The 16,922-nt window shown below is 34.4% G+C and overlaps 1 protein-coding gene across 1 annotated transcript; it reads left to right on the forward strand.

Annotated features, from left to right (window-relative positions):
• Positions 1–9,926: 9,926 nt before the first annotated feature.
• Positions 9,927–14,755, forward strand: LOC132934805 (uncharacterized). Its single transcript, XM_061001168.1, has 8 exons — positions 9,927–10,071; positions 10,134–12,377; positions 12,443–12,553; positions 12,612–12,922; positions 12,976–13,285; positions 13,365–13,469; positions 13,526–14,000; positions 14,063–14,755. Exons 1-8 carry the CDS (start codon positions 9,984–9,986, stop codon positions 14,130–14,132), a joined length of 3,714 nt encoding a protein of 1,237 aa, XP_060857151.1. The 5' UTR covers positions 9,927–9,983; the 3' UTR covers positions 14,133–14,755.
• The last annotated feature ends 2,167 nt before the right edge of the window (positions 14,756–16,922 follow it).

Genomic DNA, 16,922 nt, shown 5'->3' on the forward strand with positions numbered 1-16,922 from the left:
TACCTATGTGTCTTGCGAAAATATTAGACATCATATCCAGGATGAATAAACCTACAAACAAAATAATGCAAACCAGGCCACGCATTGATGTTCTTAGATCAAACAATGTCGGAAAAACAATGTTGAGAGCAAGGCCCGCATAGCCAACATAGGAGGTCGGAGTGGATCGGGCACACATTAATTTACTCTGGCACAGGCCCACTCATCATCACCCACTACACAAAATATAATTATTTTTACTAAGTATTCGAGAAAGTATTTATGAATTCATTATTTTAATTATAAATAACAAAATTAATTTAGAAACCTTTTTTTGATTCATTGATATAATATTGTGTTGTCTATAGTTTGTAAATTTACATATTTAAATTTAATAAGACCTACCACAACGATTTGTAAAAAAAAAAGAAAAAAAATCGTATTTAAAATTATACCGAAAGTACAATAATGTGATATTATTTTTTTATAAACAAGCATGCAATCTATAAAAGTCCTAATTTTATATCTGAATACATTAGGTAAATGTTGGTGATAACTGAATATGAAAATTTTTGTTTTTGATCCAATGTTATAATTGAATATTTCGACTTACCTGGAAGACGCACAAAAATGTATGGCGGCAAAAGAAAAATTTAAAAATTTAAATTTTTTCATGAGGGGGAGGGGGGCTGGGGGAACAATTCTCCAGCCCCTATATATATTTTTGAATTTATGGTTAAACCAGTATCGCACAAATTCTGAAAATAATCACACAAATTCACACTAATGTTTAGCAAAAAAAAAAATGTCAACAATTATATTTGGGGGGGGGGGGGGGGGGGGCTGGTTAAATGTACGTATTATTACAGCTATTATAGGACCAGCTGGCCAGGACTGTGCTCCACAAAACTGTGAGTTTTTTTTTACTATTATTTTATGTACGGTTTAGCCATTAGGGTTATTATATTAATTTGTCTTAATTTATTATTTTTTATTGGACCAACCAAGCGCAATTACTGCCGTGATTATTATAAATACCCACTTGTTGGGGCCTTAATTTATTAATCTTATTCAAATTATTACCTTTTTATGTCATAATATTGTGATTGTACTCAATATATTTGGTGGCGGTGTCGTATGCTATCTACAAATATTTATCTACACTCTACAAAGTACAAAGTTAGATCCCACGGGTTTTTAACTATTGGTGGAAGTGGTCCGCCTACGTCTAGGAGATCGTCAACCTAGAGAAGAAATTGTAGAATCAGGGATCTAGCAGTTCTGATACTGATACTGAAATAACTAATCGAAATTACGGTGTACGCGTACAGGGGCCGTGGGTGTTTGGAATGTGTTGTAGGACGTGATAATATAGTAGAACGTCGATTGTTTATTGTTCAAAAAAGAGACCGCGCCACTTTGCTTCCAATTATTAAAAGAGAAATTGAGCCAGGGACGACCTTTTCAGATGAATGGAAAGCTTACAGCTGTTTAAACGATCATGGCTATATCCACAATACCGTAAATCATAAAAATTAATTTCATTGATCCACAAACAGGAGCTGAAACTCAAACTATGGAATGTTATTGGCAACATATATAAAGGTGAAATATGGTATAAAAATCGCATGGTGCCACTAATTTGCTGGAAAGGCAGCTTAAAGAAGAATGGTGGCGCTCCCATAAACACAACAAATACGTTCGAAACATTTTTTATTGATATGAAAAACAACTTTAATTAAGAACATTCATTGACAATCTTCATAATATACGTAAATAGCAATGTGTAGATAACATTCAGTGCGTAGATAGCATACGACACCGCTACCATATATTTTTACCACATATTATTATCATTGGCGAGTTCAGATGCGTATTTATTTGAATTACTTACCTGCAGTCATATTAATAGTATAAGGATCTTGGTAATACATGTACACACTAACACATCCACCAAATCCCAGCACTCTTCAGTCTTGCTCGGCGACCCCGTCCACTTCTGTAGAGTAACTGTGCACATATATTATACACACACAATAACTACAGGTTGTGCGGTGTGTGGGCGTAGCGTGCGAAGAAATACAGTGACCGGAGCGTACGGCCTATTATTGTTCCGTTCTCTGCGCGAACAGTTATTAAGATATTATCACTATCAATAAAAGTATATTTTGTTTAGAACGTAGTTATATGTTTGCCGTAAAAACATTATTAGATAATCCGTAACATTTACAAAAGTCACGCTTAGGTACGTTTTTCAAAATTTGTGATTTTTTGCGCATGTTGCCTTTGAAAGTCAGAAAATATTATTAATTATGAGGTCGTCGGTTGGTGAGATCTTAAGACGATGTCAGCGCACTATTTGTTTTCTCTCTCTGACCCACGCGCAACATAGACAAAACGCATTTGCGCAGAATCGTTTTTTCAAAACGATTTAAACATAATGTATAAATGTACAACATTTTTTTGTTTATTTTGAAAGGCGAATACAAAGTCAGATAACAATCAAATGTAAAATCGATATGTCATTCCCTCTAAAATATTATCCTCTATATTTTTGTAGTGGGTGATTTTACTCTGAAATTACTTAAAAACATAGAAAAAACGATTCTGCGCAAATGCGTTTTGTCTGTGTTGCGCGTGGGTCAAAGAGAGAAAACAAATAGTGCGCTGACATCCTCTTCAGTCTTGATCGGCGACCCCGTCCACTTCTGTAGAGTAACTGTGCACATATATTATACACACAATAACTACAGGTCGTGCGGTGTGTGGGTGTAGCGTGCGAAGAAATACAGTGACCGGAGCGTACGGCCTATTATTGTTCCGTTCTCTGCGCGAACAGTTATTAAGATATTATCACTGATAATTATAAATTTTTTCTTTCCTACCGAAATATTCGAATATGTAAGTATTATTTCTATCAATATAAATTTTGAAAAATAAGGTGAATATAAAATGCAAATATATTATATATATGGAAACATAATATGTGTCTCACGCATACAATACATACAAGCGTGTCTCTCGGGTAATTATATATTCAAGATGATCGGTGAAAATTTTTAAGTTTTGAACATCATACACACCGAATATTAAATAAACGAATTGAACAAAGTTTGAATCCTATAGAGTTGGTACATATTTTAACGAGCAACGCAGTGAACGGGATCAGCTAAAATATACCCAAGGCTGGGCATTAACGAGTTAAAATGTTAAAGTTAAGTTAAAAAGTTAATTTTATTTTAACTTTTTAACTTAACTAGTTACTTTTGGCTTTTCATTAACTTAACTGTTAACTTACTAAATTTCTTTCTTAATTAACGTGAAATTAACGAGTTAATTTTTCATTTTAAGAAGTAAGTTAAGTTAATTTATTGTATTTTTAATTTTATAATATTTCACTATTTCAGTCTATTTCAGTCTATTTCGTTTTCATGTCAAAAAATATGTATCATAAATTGTTTAAAGTTAAAAATTTATATCATTCGAATCTAACTTATATGGAAATACTGTATGAAGTATTGAAGTATTAACATTATATCCTATTATTTAGTTTTGGGTTGGGCAAAAATTAAATACGCTAGCGTTGTATAAACAAATTAACTTTTTTTAACTTACTAAAAAGTTGACAAAAAGTGTGAATTAACTTTTAACTTAACTGAGTTAACCTTTTTTTTTTTTTTTTCCTGTTTGAACCGACGGCGTCGCGGGAACTGCTTTCGCATTACTTCCGCGACGCCGCCATCGTTTATTGAATTAGATAAATGTAACATTTTATAAATTTCATATTCACACCTTTTGTTTTGTTTTGTCCCTTAATGGGCGCACATTGAAAATAATTTTTACATTTTATTAGTAAGTAACGTTGTTGGCTTAAGGCCCGCTGGTTGCGTTTGTTGACTTCTCGACCCGGCTTTGCTGCCCGCCAGTCTTGAAGTCACGTTCGTGGTCTTCCCGGCCCGGCTTGTTAGCCAGTCGGCCTCGAGTCTCGTGCCTCGCAATTCTCCTTCCGTTTTGCTGGAATTCGCGTCTCACCGGTGATGGTTTGGTCAGTTTTCCTTCTGTTTCCTCCGTTCGTTAGATCTTTCGTGCTGCTCGGTGCGTCGAGTGACCGGTCGGCGGTTTCTTGAGGCGTTCTGACTAGCGCCCTTTCTCATCAATCGCGATCGCCCGGACGGTGACGAATCGTGCTACGGGCGTCCTACTAATGCCCCGGCGCACGCCTGCCGCTGCAGGGCAGATTCGGATGATGATACTGGTGCGCTGAGTTTACTAGCCCCTGGGTCCCCGTCTAACCTTCCCGGTCGTCTGTGCTTCGAGCCTTCGGCCTGTGTTGTTGTCGGTGGTTGGAGGGCGATGTTGGCCCTCTCTGGTCGCTGGTGTTGGCCGCCGGTGTTCGGTTTTATACAGTTTTCCTTCTGTTTCCTCCGTTCTTTTGCTGCGTGCTGCTCGGTGCGTTGAGTCCCCGGTCGGCGGAGACTTGAGGCGTTCGGCCCGAGCGCCCTTCCACATCAATCGCGATCACCCGGACGGTGACCAAGCCGTGCTGTGGGTGTCCTACTAATGCCCAAGGGCACAATGCCGCTGTGGGCAGTTTCGGATGATGGTACTGAGGCGCTGGGCGATCTAACCGTTTGGTCCCCGCTTCCCGGTTGTCTTCGCCTCGAGCCTTCGGTCTGTTGTCGGTGGTTGGAGGGCGATGTTGGCCCTCTCTGGTCGCTGGTGTTGACCCGCCGGTGTTCGGTTTTATACAGTTTGCCTTCTGTGCCTCCCCCGTTGGCCGGAACCGGAGTTCCGTTTCCAGTCAGCACCACGTGGAGGTGGGGGTAGGACTCTGCCGACCAACTGAGTTAACCTATATTTAAATTAACATTTAACTTTTAACTTATTGTTATTGGTGCATATTAACTTAACTTAACCGAGTTAAAAAAAATCATTAACTTGCCCAGCCTTGAATATACCTATATATACAATTAATGCATTTTTGAGTCCTCGAACTTGTACACATAAGTTATAATATTGGCTATTTACAACTATTTCAGCTGAGGTAACTTTTGCCCGGGTAACGCCGGGAGGGACAGCTAGTTATTTATATATTCGCTTACACGTTACATACACATATTATGTATATAGTTAAATACATATATTATAATTGAAATAGAATGCTGTATTGTGGAAGTCGAGATTCTCAGTACCTTCCTAGTATTCGAAAGCGCCGGGAAAAATATAATAAAAATTAAGGAAAAACCGGAATTTTTACGCAAAATCAATTTTGGTTTTTGCCATAACTATAAAACAAATTACCGTAGATACATGAAATGTGCACTGGGTTGTTTAATTAGCATTTTCTATACACGGTAAAATGTTCAAAATATTCAAACATTCCAATTAGACTTTGGGTGGAGACAGTGCTCGAAATGGAAAATTTTATGAACCGGAACGTTTATAAAATTAATATGCGGATTATAATATTATTTTAATTATTTTAATTCGTGTTTACTTTACAATACAATATAATTGGTTGAATATAGATACAAATAATATGAGTAATTCTAAGCTTAAAAAAGGTGGGTAAGTGGATGTTGCTCTGCTGTACAGTATGTTACAAGTGGGTCACTGTAATGGATGGTGTTAAATTTGAATTCAATGATATAATATCATTGTATAAGAAAAACGATTCTAAACGAAAACGTTCAGTCAGCCTATGACATTAACAAGTATATTTGATGATATTATTATGAATTAAGTAGTTTATATACAACCTATTTACGTGGAACCTTGTCTTAAATTTTCAATCCTTATAGCTATAAAAATTAAGCATTTTATAAATTTTTAACTACAAAATAATTATTAAATTTTAAATTTGATAAATTTTGTCAAAATTCGATCTTTAAATGCTTATAAAAAAAAATTGTGCCAATGTATTTTTAATATTTATCTAATCGATGTGTATGTACCTATAATGATTTTACAATGATGTGTGTTTTTTTTTTTAAATTTTTTTTGTGTCTGTCATCACTATAAGTAGGATAAAAAAGAGATTTCTGGAACCTCAACCTGCTGGCTCAACCCTATACCTGATGGCTCAACCCGCGAAACCCGTTGCTCAACCCATATACATCTATACACCTCTGCTCAACCCATATCACATACGTACACGACATTCCCCCCTGCTACCCCGCTCTTCATATACCCCCCACCATCAATCACGCACTTATACGATATTCCCCCCGCCACTCTTCCCTATCAATTAGCCGCGGAAAATAATTTAAAAATTTTTTTGCCGAACCGGGATTCGAACTCGAACAGGTCGCTTCCCATACGACAATCACACCACTGCGCAACTTACTCGCTTATGATTACAAGGTATATTCTATCTCATTTAACTGGTGTTTACGACAATCGTTCACATACGTACGAGATGTATAATTTCCCCCACCACCACAGCCACTATACCTTACAAAGGGCCGCCGCGAACGCGCGCGAGCCCGCCACCGCGTTATCAGTTATCACAGTGACTTGAACATATAATATTCTACTGATATTTCTAACAATAAACATTCAACACACTGATATCATTATTTTGAAATATGACTCGCCCAACTGAATTTTTCCGGTGAGTACCACTAGTTTTTTTTTTTTTATATAAATTATTCTGATACCTATTTTTTATAGGACTATGATATCAAACGAAATCGTATATCCATCCTCCTCCGAAGATGAAGAAGAAGAATATAGATCACCCATAGTATCATTAGCACTGACAATGGATGCATATCAATTACAGGATATTATGTGTTTTTATTTAAAATTAGCGAAAACTCACATTGAATATTTTAACCTTAATAATCATGAGGATCCATTTATTTTTGACATTAAATTGGTGAGACAGGTTAATAATTTTATTTCAACTAACAATGTACACGAAAATTTATTATGGTGCGAGAGAACCAATTGTCATAATAATTTCATTGCTACGACTCGTAAAATTATTAGAAAGTTGAGATTTAACCCCCTGTCAATAGCTTTAGGAATAGCCCGCACAACACGAGTATTACCGATAATTAGAGCAAATTATTTTTGTTATACATTTAAAGAGTTAACTTATATATTATATGTCACAAATCTAAATAAAAATGAAACGGAATTGATTTTAACATTATATTTAGAAACAAAATACGTCACAGAGACTGACGACTGGTTGGAACATACCACGAAATATTTCTGTAGTAGGATTAATAACCGTTGCCAGACAATCTTCAATTTTATGAACCCAAATAAAATTATGTTAAGTTCTGAAAAAAAACTTTTCCACCAGTATACAGGTCAACCGTCAACCATGCTAGGTATAATAAGAGAATTTAAAAAATGCGAAACTTGTGGGCGCCGCCTACAGATATGGGTAGGAACGAGTGAGTTAAAAAAAATGCAAGGTTTTATGCGTGTAGACTTAGATGCAGCAGAAATAGAATTATTAACGTCTCGAATATTTAACATGATAAGTGAATTGTAGATAAGTAAACGATGTTTATACAGATACTAATAAACGCTTATTTATAACTATTTACCACGCTTTTTTTTCTCCCCTTACGTATTTACATATTTATAATATTCAGGTATATATTATATATCAACTTGAATACGTTTGTATTAAGCTAAGTACCGAAAATGTCTCGTATTTATTTCAAATGGAACATATCATATGGGAAGTACTCGAGATGAATAACGTGTGTAATGCGACCTAAAGTTTTGCTACAGGCATACAATATTTCTATTTTCCTAGGACGTGCAATATACATAGCCAAAAATAGTGGTGCACATGAATTAGAGATTTATTTGAAAAACATGTATCCAAACACATCCTACACACCTGATAGGAACTTGTGCTATACCATACAACTGATACTACACACCACTAGTTTGTTGTCTAGAGGTTTAAGATCTTCCTCCGCATTAATATATATAGTAATAATTTTAAAAAAATGTGTGATCTCAACAGTTCATGAACTATTACTAGGTTTGTATCTATGTTTGATAAATGAAGGTGTTAACATAAGGAATCTCTTATTGTATTATTATTATTACATTTGTATGATAATACTGTTTCTCATCAAAAACATATCTTTCGAACTCGAATTAGTCGTATCCAGAGCTTCTCGTCGACTGTTCAATACGAGAACCTACACGAAACTTAACACTATGGACGCTGATTCGAGTAAGTATCATTATTTTTTAATATTTATATTATTTATATTTTTAAGAATTTAATTTTTAATTTTTTTATAGTCTTAGAAGTAATTGAGAGGTATTTCCGTACCTCTCTAGAAAGTTTAATGACACCTCACTGTGAGGTGCCATTAAACAATCACCGACATTTTAATGAAAATTGTTTTGCATGCAAGGAAAAAAAAAAAAAAATTCCATACCATGTACCACATGTCGCGGAGACCCGAGTGGCGTGACTTTGTTTGGGGTAAATTTAATTTAGATTTGAGCTCGAATTTAAATTTTATTAAGTATGAATTAGTTAGATATTCTATTTGTGACTTTGAATATTTTTTCCGTAAAATATTTCAACAAACATATGAATTACAATGCGACCGTGGTCACCGGATCTGGAACAATAATCTGTTATACGGAAGTGTGATATGGCCACAAGGTATAATAAGACAATATTGGGCGGGTGTATTATTAAAAATTAGACGATGTAGGGATTACAATATAAAACATTTAGAATTAAGAGAGACGACTGTGGGAACAAATTATTGGGGGCTTTTACTGTACAAAATTTTAGAATTAAAATGTAGACCTAACTTAGATAGTATTATTAATAATTTAGAATATTTAGATTTAGCTGTAAATAATGTAAATAGTCATGCACATATTAATAGTTATAATAATAATAATTTAGCATATAATTTAGATGTAGAATTAGGTAATTTAAGTTTTAACAGTTTATTAAATTTAAGGGAGTTTACATTCGGGTCAAGTCGCTTCGAAAACTGGAATAATGGCTATCCGAATTGAACCTAATTATGGTTTTTTTTTTTATGTCTAGTTCCTAAATATATTTCCTTGCATGCAATTTGTATACCGCATCTAGAAAAGGTAACTATACAATCTTTCATTATACGTTTAAACTCGATTTTATAGTATTTTTAAAACAGGCGGCTTGAACACTCTACCATAAGGATATTAACACACCCGATATATACAATAAACCGACGACCCTGTATTGCATTGTATAACTAGTATCGGTGGTGGCAGCGGCGGCGGCGGCGGCGGCGGCGGAGGCGGCAGGTCTTAGGTAGGGATTTTTTGAATGAATGAATGAATAGTCGCTATTCATTACTCCCCGTAGTTGATGATATTTTGTCGTACCATATTAACCTATATCTCTCTCGATCGCTCTGTGTCAATACTACGCATGTAATATTATCATAATATAACGTTTTAATTTTTCTTGTTCATTTATTTTAAAATGTTTAAATGCGAGCAATGTTTTTTGAAATTCGTATACAAGCCAAATTTGATCGCTCACCGAAAAACACATCTCGAAATGTTTAAATGTCGACAATGTCCTTCGGAATTCACGATGAAACGTAATCTAACTAGACACGAAAAAAATCACAACGCCGAGCGTATCCCGTGTATTAGGTGTGGTATTACGTTCAGTTATAAGACCAGTCTCAATAAACATTTGAAAAATGCTCATGGTATGTATTTTTGTATCCACTTTAAATATTTATTATTATATTTAAAATGTTTTATCAGGTATACTACAAATCGCGCCACACGTTTTTGTACCAGACTTACAGCCTGGTCCATCATCCGTTCGTAAAGATTGCGTATCAACTGTACGAGATAAACAAAACGTCCGCTTATCGCCCATTCGAGATAACGCGAGGGACGAATTTACGAGTAACGCGAATGAATGCTGGGAGGTTCTAGACGATATCGATCTTTTCGGACAAAATGATCGCTTATCACCAGAACGAGATAACACGATGGACGAATTTTGGAGTAACGTGAATGACGCTGAATGCTTGGAAGTTCTAGACACCGTTGAGAATCTCGGACTTTATGATTTTCAAGGTTAGCATTTTTTTTTTTATAAACGTGCTATAAGCTAATTAGTTTTTTTTTTAAAATAAAAGATTCATACACTACGCTCGTTAATGGCAAACGTGTCTCCAGTGCAAATACAACGTCGGCTGTTAGGCTAAAAAAATTACGTTTAAATCTCGTAAAGTCTTCAGGATTTACACAAATCTCTACATCATCAAATCATACAATTACCTGGTATTACGTGAAAAATACCAACAATATTCAAAACTATATCTACTTTCTTGATTCGATTAAATCCGAACTAATCAATTTACTAAAATCAATTGTGAGTAAAAATCCGATCAAGTTTAATTTAAAGCTTGAGGCGACATATAATATACCGAATGTGGAATATTCATCGGAAAACCGTGCTTTTAAAACATCGGCTAAGGCGATTTTCTGTGATACCGGAGTACAGGAAATTGTCGAAGAGGCATTCGCTAAATTAATGAAAGAGCAAGACGAGTATACAAGCAAGGGTAGTGGTTTCACATTACAATGTATAGACGGTTTAATGTTAGGTGTGTATAAATATAAACCTATAGGCGGCTCATCATACATACAACTACCAGGCGCAATAGAAAATAAAAAAGCTGTGATTAATCCGCAGAACTTAGACTCACAATGCTTCAAATGGGCGATCCTAGCAAAACATGTCACAGGAAATAATAAACATCGTGTTGGTGATAATTATTTTAAACACCAAGAAAAATATAATTTTACAAATCTATCATTTCCAACACCACTACATCAGGTTAAAATTTTTGAAAAAAATAATCCAAACGTCTCTGTCAATGTTTACGGTATTGATAAACAATTTCAACCACCGAAATTTCCGGAATATAAAGTATTTCCACTAAAAGTAGTACATGAAGAAAAACCCGATCACTTTGATCTTTTACTAATTTCAGACCAGGACGATAACACTCACTATAGTTACATCTCTAATTTTTCAAGACTCATTAGCGCTCAAAAAACCAAACATAATGGGCAGTTAATTTTCTGCAAACGGTGCTTTACATCATTCGATAAACAACAATACAAATATAAATTAAACGGAGTTGCAGGACTTGAACAACATAAATTAATATGTGGGGAACACAAGCCCATACTACCTCAGTTACCTGAACCCGGATCAATACTCGAGTTTACTGCATGGGATAAAACGCAACGTCATCCTATAGTAATTTACGCGGATTTCGAAGCAATTCTAAAGAAAAGTGATGAGAAAATTGGAGAAAAAACAACAGCTTTTCAAGAACACGAGCCCATGAGCTATGGGTTTATGGTTAAAGCAAATGAAGAAATACCAGTGGAACTGCTTGAAAAATTCGGAATTCCGACATCGCCTGTAATTTACCGTGGAAATGAAAATAATAAAGACGTGGCGAGACATTTTATAGATAGTATTGTGAATATAGGTCAAAAAATTGAAAAACTACTCAAAACAAACACCCCTATAATTTTCACTATTGAACAGCGGAGAACACATGAAACATGTAATACTTGTAATTTATGCAAAACCAAATTTTCTCATGAAAATCATAAAGTGGCTGATCATTGTCATTTATCAGGGAAATTTAGACAGTCATTATGCAATACGTGTAATCTTAAACTTCAAACACCTAACTTCGTACCAGTATTTTTTCATAATTTATCAAATTATGATGCACATTTTATTGTCACTCGTCTCGGGTATGATACAAACTCTATCTCGGTAATACCAAACAGCGAAGAAAAATTTATTACGTTTTCAAAATACATTAGCAACTTCTTCACATTAAGATTTATCGACACACTAAGATTTATGGCCTCCAGTTTATCAACACTTTCAAAAAATTTAATTACACCAGGATTTGAAAAGTTTAGAGACAGTGCAAAACATTTTTCTACACAAGATTTACCACTAGTTACTCGTAAGGGGGTATACCCGTATGACTACACAGATGAATGGGATAAGCTTGAAGAAACCAGTTTACCGGCGAAAAAATATTTTTACAGTACATTGGACGAATCACATATAAAACATGAGGATTTTGAGCATGCAAATACAGTTTGGAATCATTTCAACTGTCAAACACTCGGGGAATACTCTGATCTTTATTTAAAAATCGACGTGCTGCTGCTGACTGATGTGTTTGAAAATTTCCGAGATCTCTGTATAAGAACTTACCATCTGGACCCATCATTTTACTACACAGCACCGGGATTTAGTTTTGACTGTATGCTGAAATACACGGGTCAACAACTTGAACTGATTTCGGATTATGATATTTTGTTAATGTTCGAGAAAGGTGAGGTCAGGTTATTTATTAAAAAAATAAAAAATAATGTGATAAAATATCTGTTTTTATTATAGGAATTCGTGGCGGCTTGACCCAGGCGAGCATGAGATATGCAAAGGCGAATAATGAAAAGACACCAGATTATGATCCAACACAACCAAAATCATGGCTTGTTTATCAGGATTGTGAGTATAATGTTATATTTAATTTAATATTAAATTTATTATATTACTTAAATTGCAGGTAACAACTTGTACGGTTACGCAATGTCACAATTCATGCCATACGGAGGATTTAAGTGGGTTGAGCCGAAACTAGAGGGTCTAAATGATTTAAACGATAGATCACCAATCGGGCGGATGTATGAGGTCGATATATCATATCCAAAAGAACTTCACGACAAGCATAATGATCTGCCATTCCTACCGAAAAATAGTATTCCACCTGGTTCAAAAGTTAAAAAACTTATGGCGACTTTAGAATCAAAGAAAAACTATGTGATTCATTATCGGAACCTGCAGCAGGCTATAGCCAACGGACTCGTTGTGGAAAAAGTAGCATATTTATTTTATTTATTTTATTTATTGCATATTTTGTTTTATTGTAGGTTCACAGAGTTGTGCAGTTTAATCAGTCGGACTGGCTTAAAAAATACATAGAATTAAACACTGAGATGCGGAAAAAAGCGAGGAACGACTTTGAAAAGGATTTCTTCAAACTCTTAAACAATGCCGTTTTTGGAAAAACCATGGAATCTTTAAGGAAACGTTTTAAAATGGAGCTTGTTTGTAGTGAAAAACGTTTGCAAAAACTTATAAATCTTACTACATTCAAACACTGTACTACGTATGACGAAACCCTCAACGCTGTCTCATTAGAAAACAAAATTATCATGTTTAACAAGCCAATATATATAGGTAAATATATATATATATATATATACAACTAATTTACTATTATCAAACATATTTTAATATTTTTTTTAATTTTCACCAGGTTTTGCAGTGCTGGAAATTTCCAAGACCGTCATGTATGATTATCATTATAACGTTATGCAGGCTCATTATAGGGATAAAATTGAGCTCATGTATACTGATACAGGTAAATGTTTTCAAACTATACTAATTTTCATATATTAATTTATATTGTAATTTTAGATTCACTGGTATACTATATTCAAACCGATGATTTTTACAAAGACCTGGAGAATAATTCCAATTTACTCGATCGAATGGATACATCAGACTTACCACAAGATCATCCATGTTACATTGCTGAGCGAAAGAAAATCCCTGGTTTGTTTTCCGATGAAACAAATTCAGAGGTTATGACGCATTTTTGTGGGCTCAGAGCAAAGTCTTATTCATATAAGATCAATGGCAAGGAGAAGATCAGGGCGAAAGGAATCCGCGGGCATGTAGTCAGAAACCATATGAATTTCAACGATCATTATCGCTGTCTGTTTGGTGATACAACTTTGGATGTGATGACGGAGAATGTCTCTATCCGGTCGTTCAATCATCGATTGAAGACTATTAAATCAACCAAATTAACTTATAATAGTTTCGATGACAAGAGGGTTATACTTGAGGATCAAATACATACCTTGGCTCACGGTCACTACTCTATAGAGTGAGTTAGAAATAATTGTATATTTTAATTTATTGTACTTTAAATATTTCTGAATTGTATAGGGACACCAGAACACTAGAGCAAGCAGAAGCCGAATTAATACAACTTCCGGAAGCCGAGATAGACAGATAGTTTTTTTTTTTTATTTATTATAGATGATTTGTTTTTATATTGTAAAATATCACTGTAGATATTATTATTATTTTTTTTTTTATTTTGTAAAATATCTCTGTAGATATTATGTGGATATTATATTTATTATTATTATTATTATTGAATTGATTCTAGTTAGGATAGGATAGGATAGTATAGGATAGGATAGGATAGTATAGTATAAAGAAATAACTCATTGATATAAAAAAAATAAATAAATATGATATTTATTTTTACAAATTATTTACAAACCATTTTCTTAGGCTAAATACTTTATAAAATGAACATTGTTTAGGATTGAAATCCATATGAAAAATACAGCATGGTAAAGTTTCTTCATCACATATTTGGTCTAGTGGAGGGCACCCCATGTCGTCAATATTGATGATCCCGATGTGAGGAATATACTCTAAAAGAAGTTGTTTTTTCTGATCGCCTTTAACGTATATGAAACTGAACTTTAGTGAATTCAGTACTCTACCTAGTTCTTCATACTCAACATCCCCATATTCCAAAGATAGTTTGTGATAATTACGCTCCAACCACTTGTTAGTTTTCCGACTCTTGTTATCCTGTATTGATTTTGAATTTTTAAAAATCCAATGTTGAGTGGCCCATGTCTCTACATCTACTATAGACATTTCTTTTATCATGTATTTATTATCCCTCCCGAGAATGCAATGGAAATCAATGATGGCAGTAGACATAATTATTATTTGGACGACAGTACTTCAGGAATTTGTTTCAACTTGTCTGTATTTTCTTTGATATTTTGTAACAATGCTTTGATTTTTATAAGGTGCTCTTGTATATCATCACACGTTAATTGAAGTGTTTCAACTTGTTCTTCTTGTGTTTGAATAGACTTATGATTTTCCTCGAGTAAATTTCCAAATTTATCTAGTCTTATACAATATGATTTGATGGTTTGTTCGAGATTTGTTACAAATTTTCTCGTTTCACCAGCCTGTGAACATCCGAACACGTTCATACCTAGAGCTCGACTGATGCTATTTTCTAATGTCACTCGTATTTATCCAACTATTGTGCGTATTATCAAACCCTAGCCATTTTACGAACATCTGTTTTCCCTTCCTACGGATAATTTTCTCGACTAAATAATCGTTTGGGAGATTGGTCTTTTGAATTTCTTCAGAGTAGAAACAACCTAAAATCGGGTTTCCTGTATAATCTTGTAGTTGATAAGTAGTGGGGGATGTCTTGTTTATTTTGGTTATTTTAAATATTTCTGTGGACCAGCTCGGTAGATAACCTTTTGTAAATACCCCTTTATATATACTGATACGGACGTTATCACCAATGTTAAATTTAATTTTTCCATTAAGAATCGGACGTTGCTTTAATTTTACCGAAGAAGGATTGTTATCAGCCTGTCTGGGTGTCATAGATATTGTTCTGTGTTTTGAATTATTATATTCATTAATCATAGATTGTAAAATAGAAACCCATTCATGTGTTCCTCGTGCAGTGAACTCCCTATACATTTTTTCTTTAATTGATCTGTTAAGGCGTTCAACGATACAGGCCTTCGTTGTACTATACGTAGAATATTTATGTATATTGTGTTTCTTCATCAACGCATCGAATGTCGCATTGTAAAATTCTTTACCGTTATCGACCTGTAATAGTTTTGGCGAGCGCTTGAGTAGTATTTTTGACATTGCATTTGAAACTTCTTTAGCCGTTTTCGACTTTAAAGGTATAGCGAAAGAGTATTTCGTGTAACAATCTATGATAGTTAGAAAATATTTATAACCTTTATTCTTTTTAGAATAAGGTATCATTTCCACCAAGTCTGCCTGCCATAGATCGTTTTTACCATACACATTAACTCTTCGCCTTGTATAATTTTTTCTTGCTGGTTTGTGTAGTTCGTTTGCTATATCGCGTTTAGACATTTGGAATTCGTTTTATTAAACCCGTTTCATACAATTCTTCGTAAATTGAAAGTATTTCATTGGAAAGCCCTGTATTACCGGCAGCTTGTGAGGCTAAAAGAAGTCGTAACCTATCAACCAACTCGTTTGGATCATTCCAATATACTAAATTATGCGCTTGTAATTTCACACCCGAACCCGAGGTGAATAGCTTGCTAATAATTTGCTCATACTTTGTACCACCCTTCCTAATTTTTGTCCCGTCCTGTGTTAAATGTGCCGAAGTATGAATCAGTATTTCTTTATACGTATTTAAGTCATTAGCGGAGTATTGCATTGGATATCTGGAGCACAATAACTCGCTAAGCCCCTGTGTCAGTGGATAAGAGTTTTCTCTCACAACTATTGCACCGTTTTTAAATTGTATTACTTCTGTACCTAATTTGATAATGCCATTAGAATATTTTTTTGGGCCATATACTTTATCTTTTTCTTGGTCTTCTAATTTACGAAAATTTGTAAACCGGTTGTCGGATGCGTTGGAAACCATATCATTATCGACTTTGGAAGTCTGTAATTTGTTCAGAGGTTCGATTATTGGCTGAAGTGTTTGTGATACAAAAGATTGAATATCAGCTTTTCCATGTTTTAATGCAATATACTTACGTTTAATATTTTCTTTAGCTTTAATCAATTCTCCGAGTACCTCACCTTTAGACGACATATTTGTGAATGAAGTGTCTTATAAAAAAACAATAGTTTATATAACAACGAATGTATCAAATCCGTGACGATAGCGACCATTGTCACGTTCACTGTCTTTGTTTATGACAATAAATTCAAATCCTCCTTTACACCAACATGAAGTACA

The sequence above is a fragment of the Metopolophium dirhodum genome, chromosome 1, assembly GCF_019925205.1.
Source record: "Metopolophium dirhodum isolate CAU chromosome 1, ASM1992520v1, whole genome shotgun sequence".
Classification (NCBI taxonomy): Eukaryota; Metazoa; Arthropoda; class Insecta; order Hemiptera; family Aphididae; genus Metopolophium; species Metopolophium dirhodum.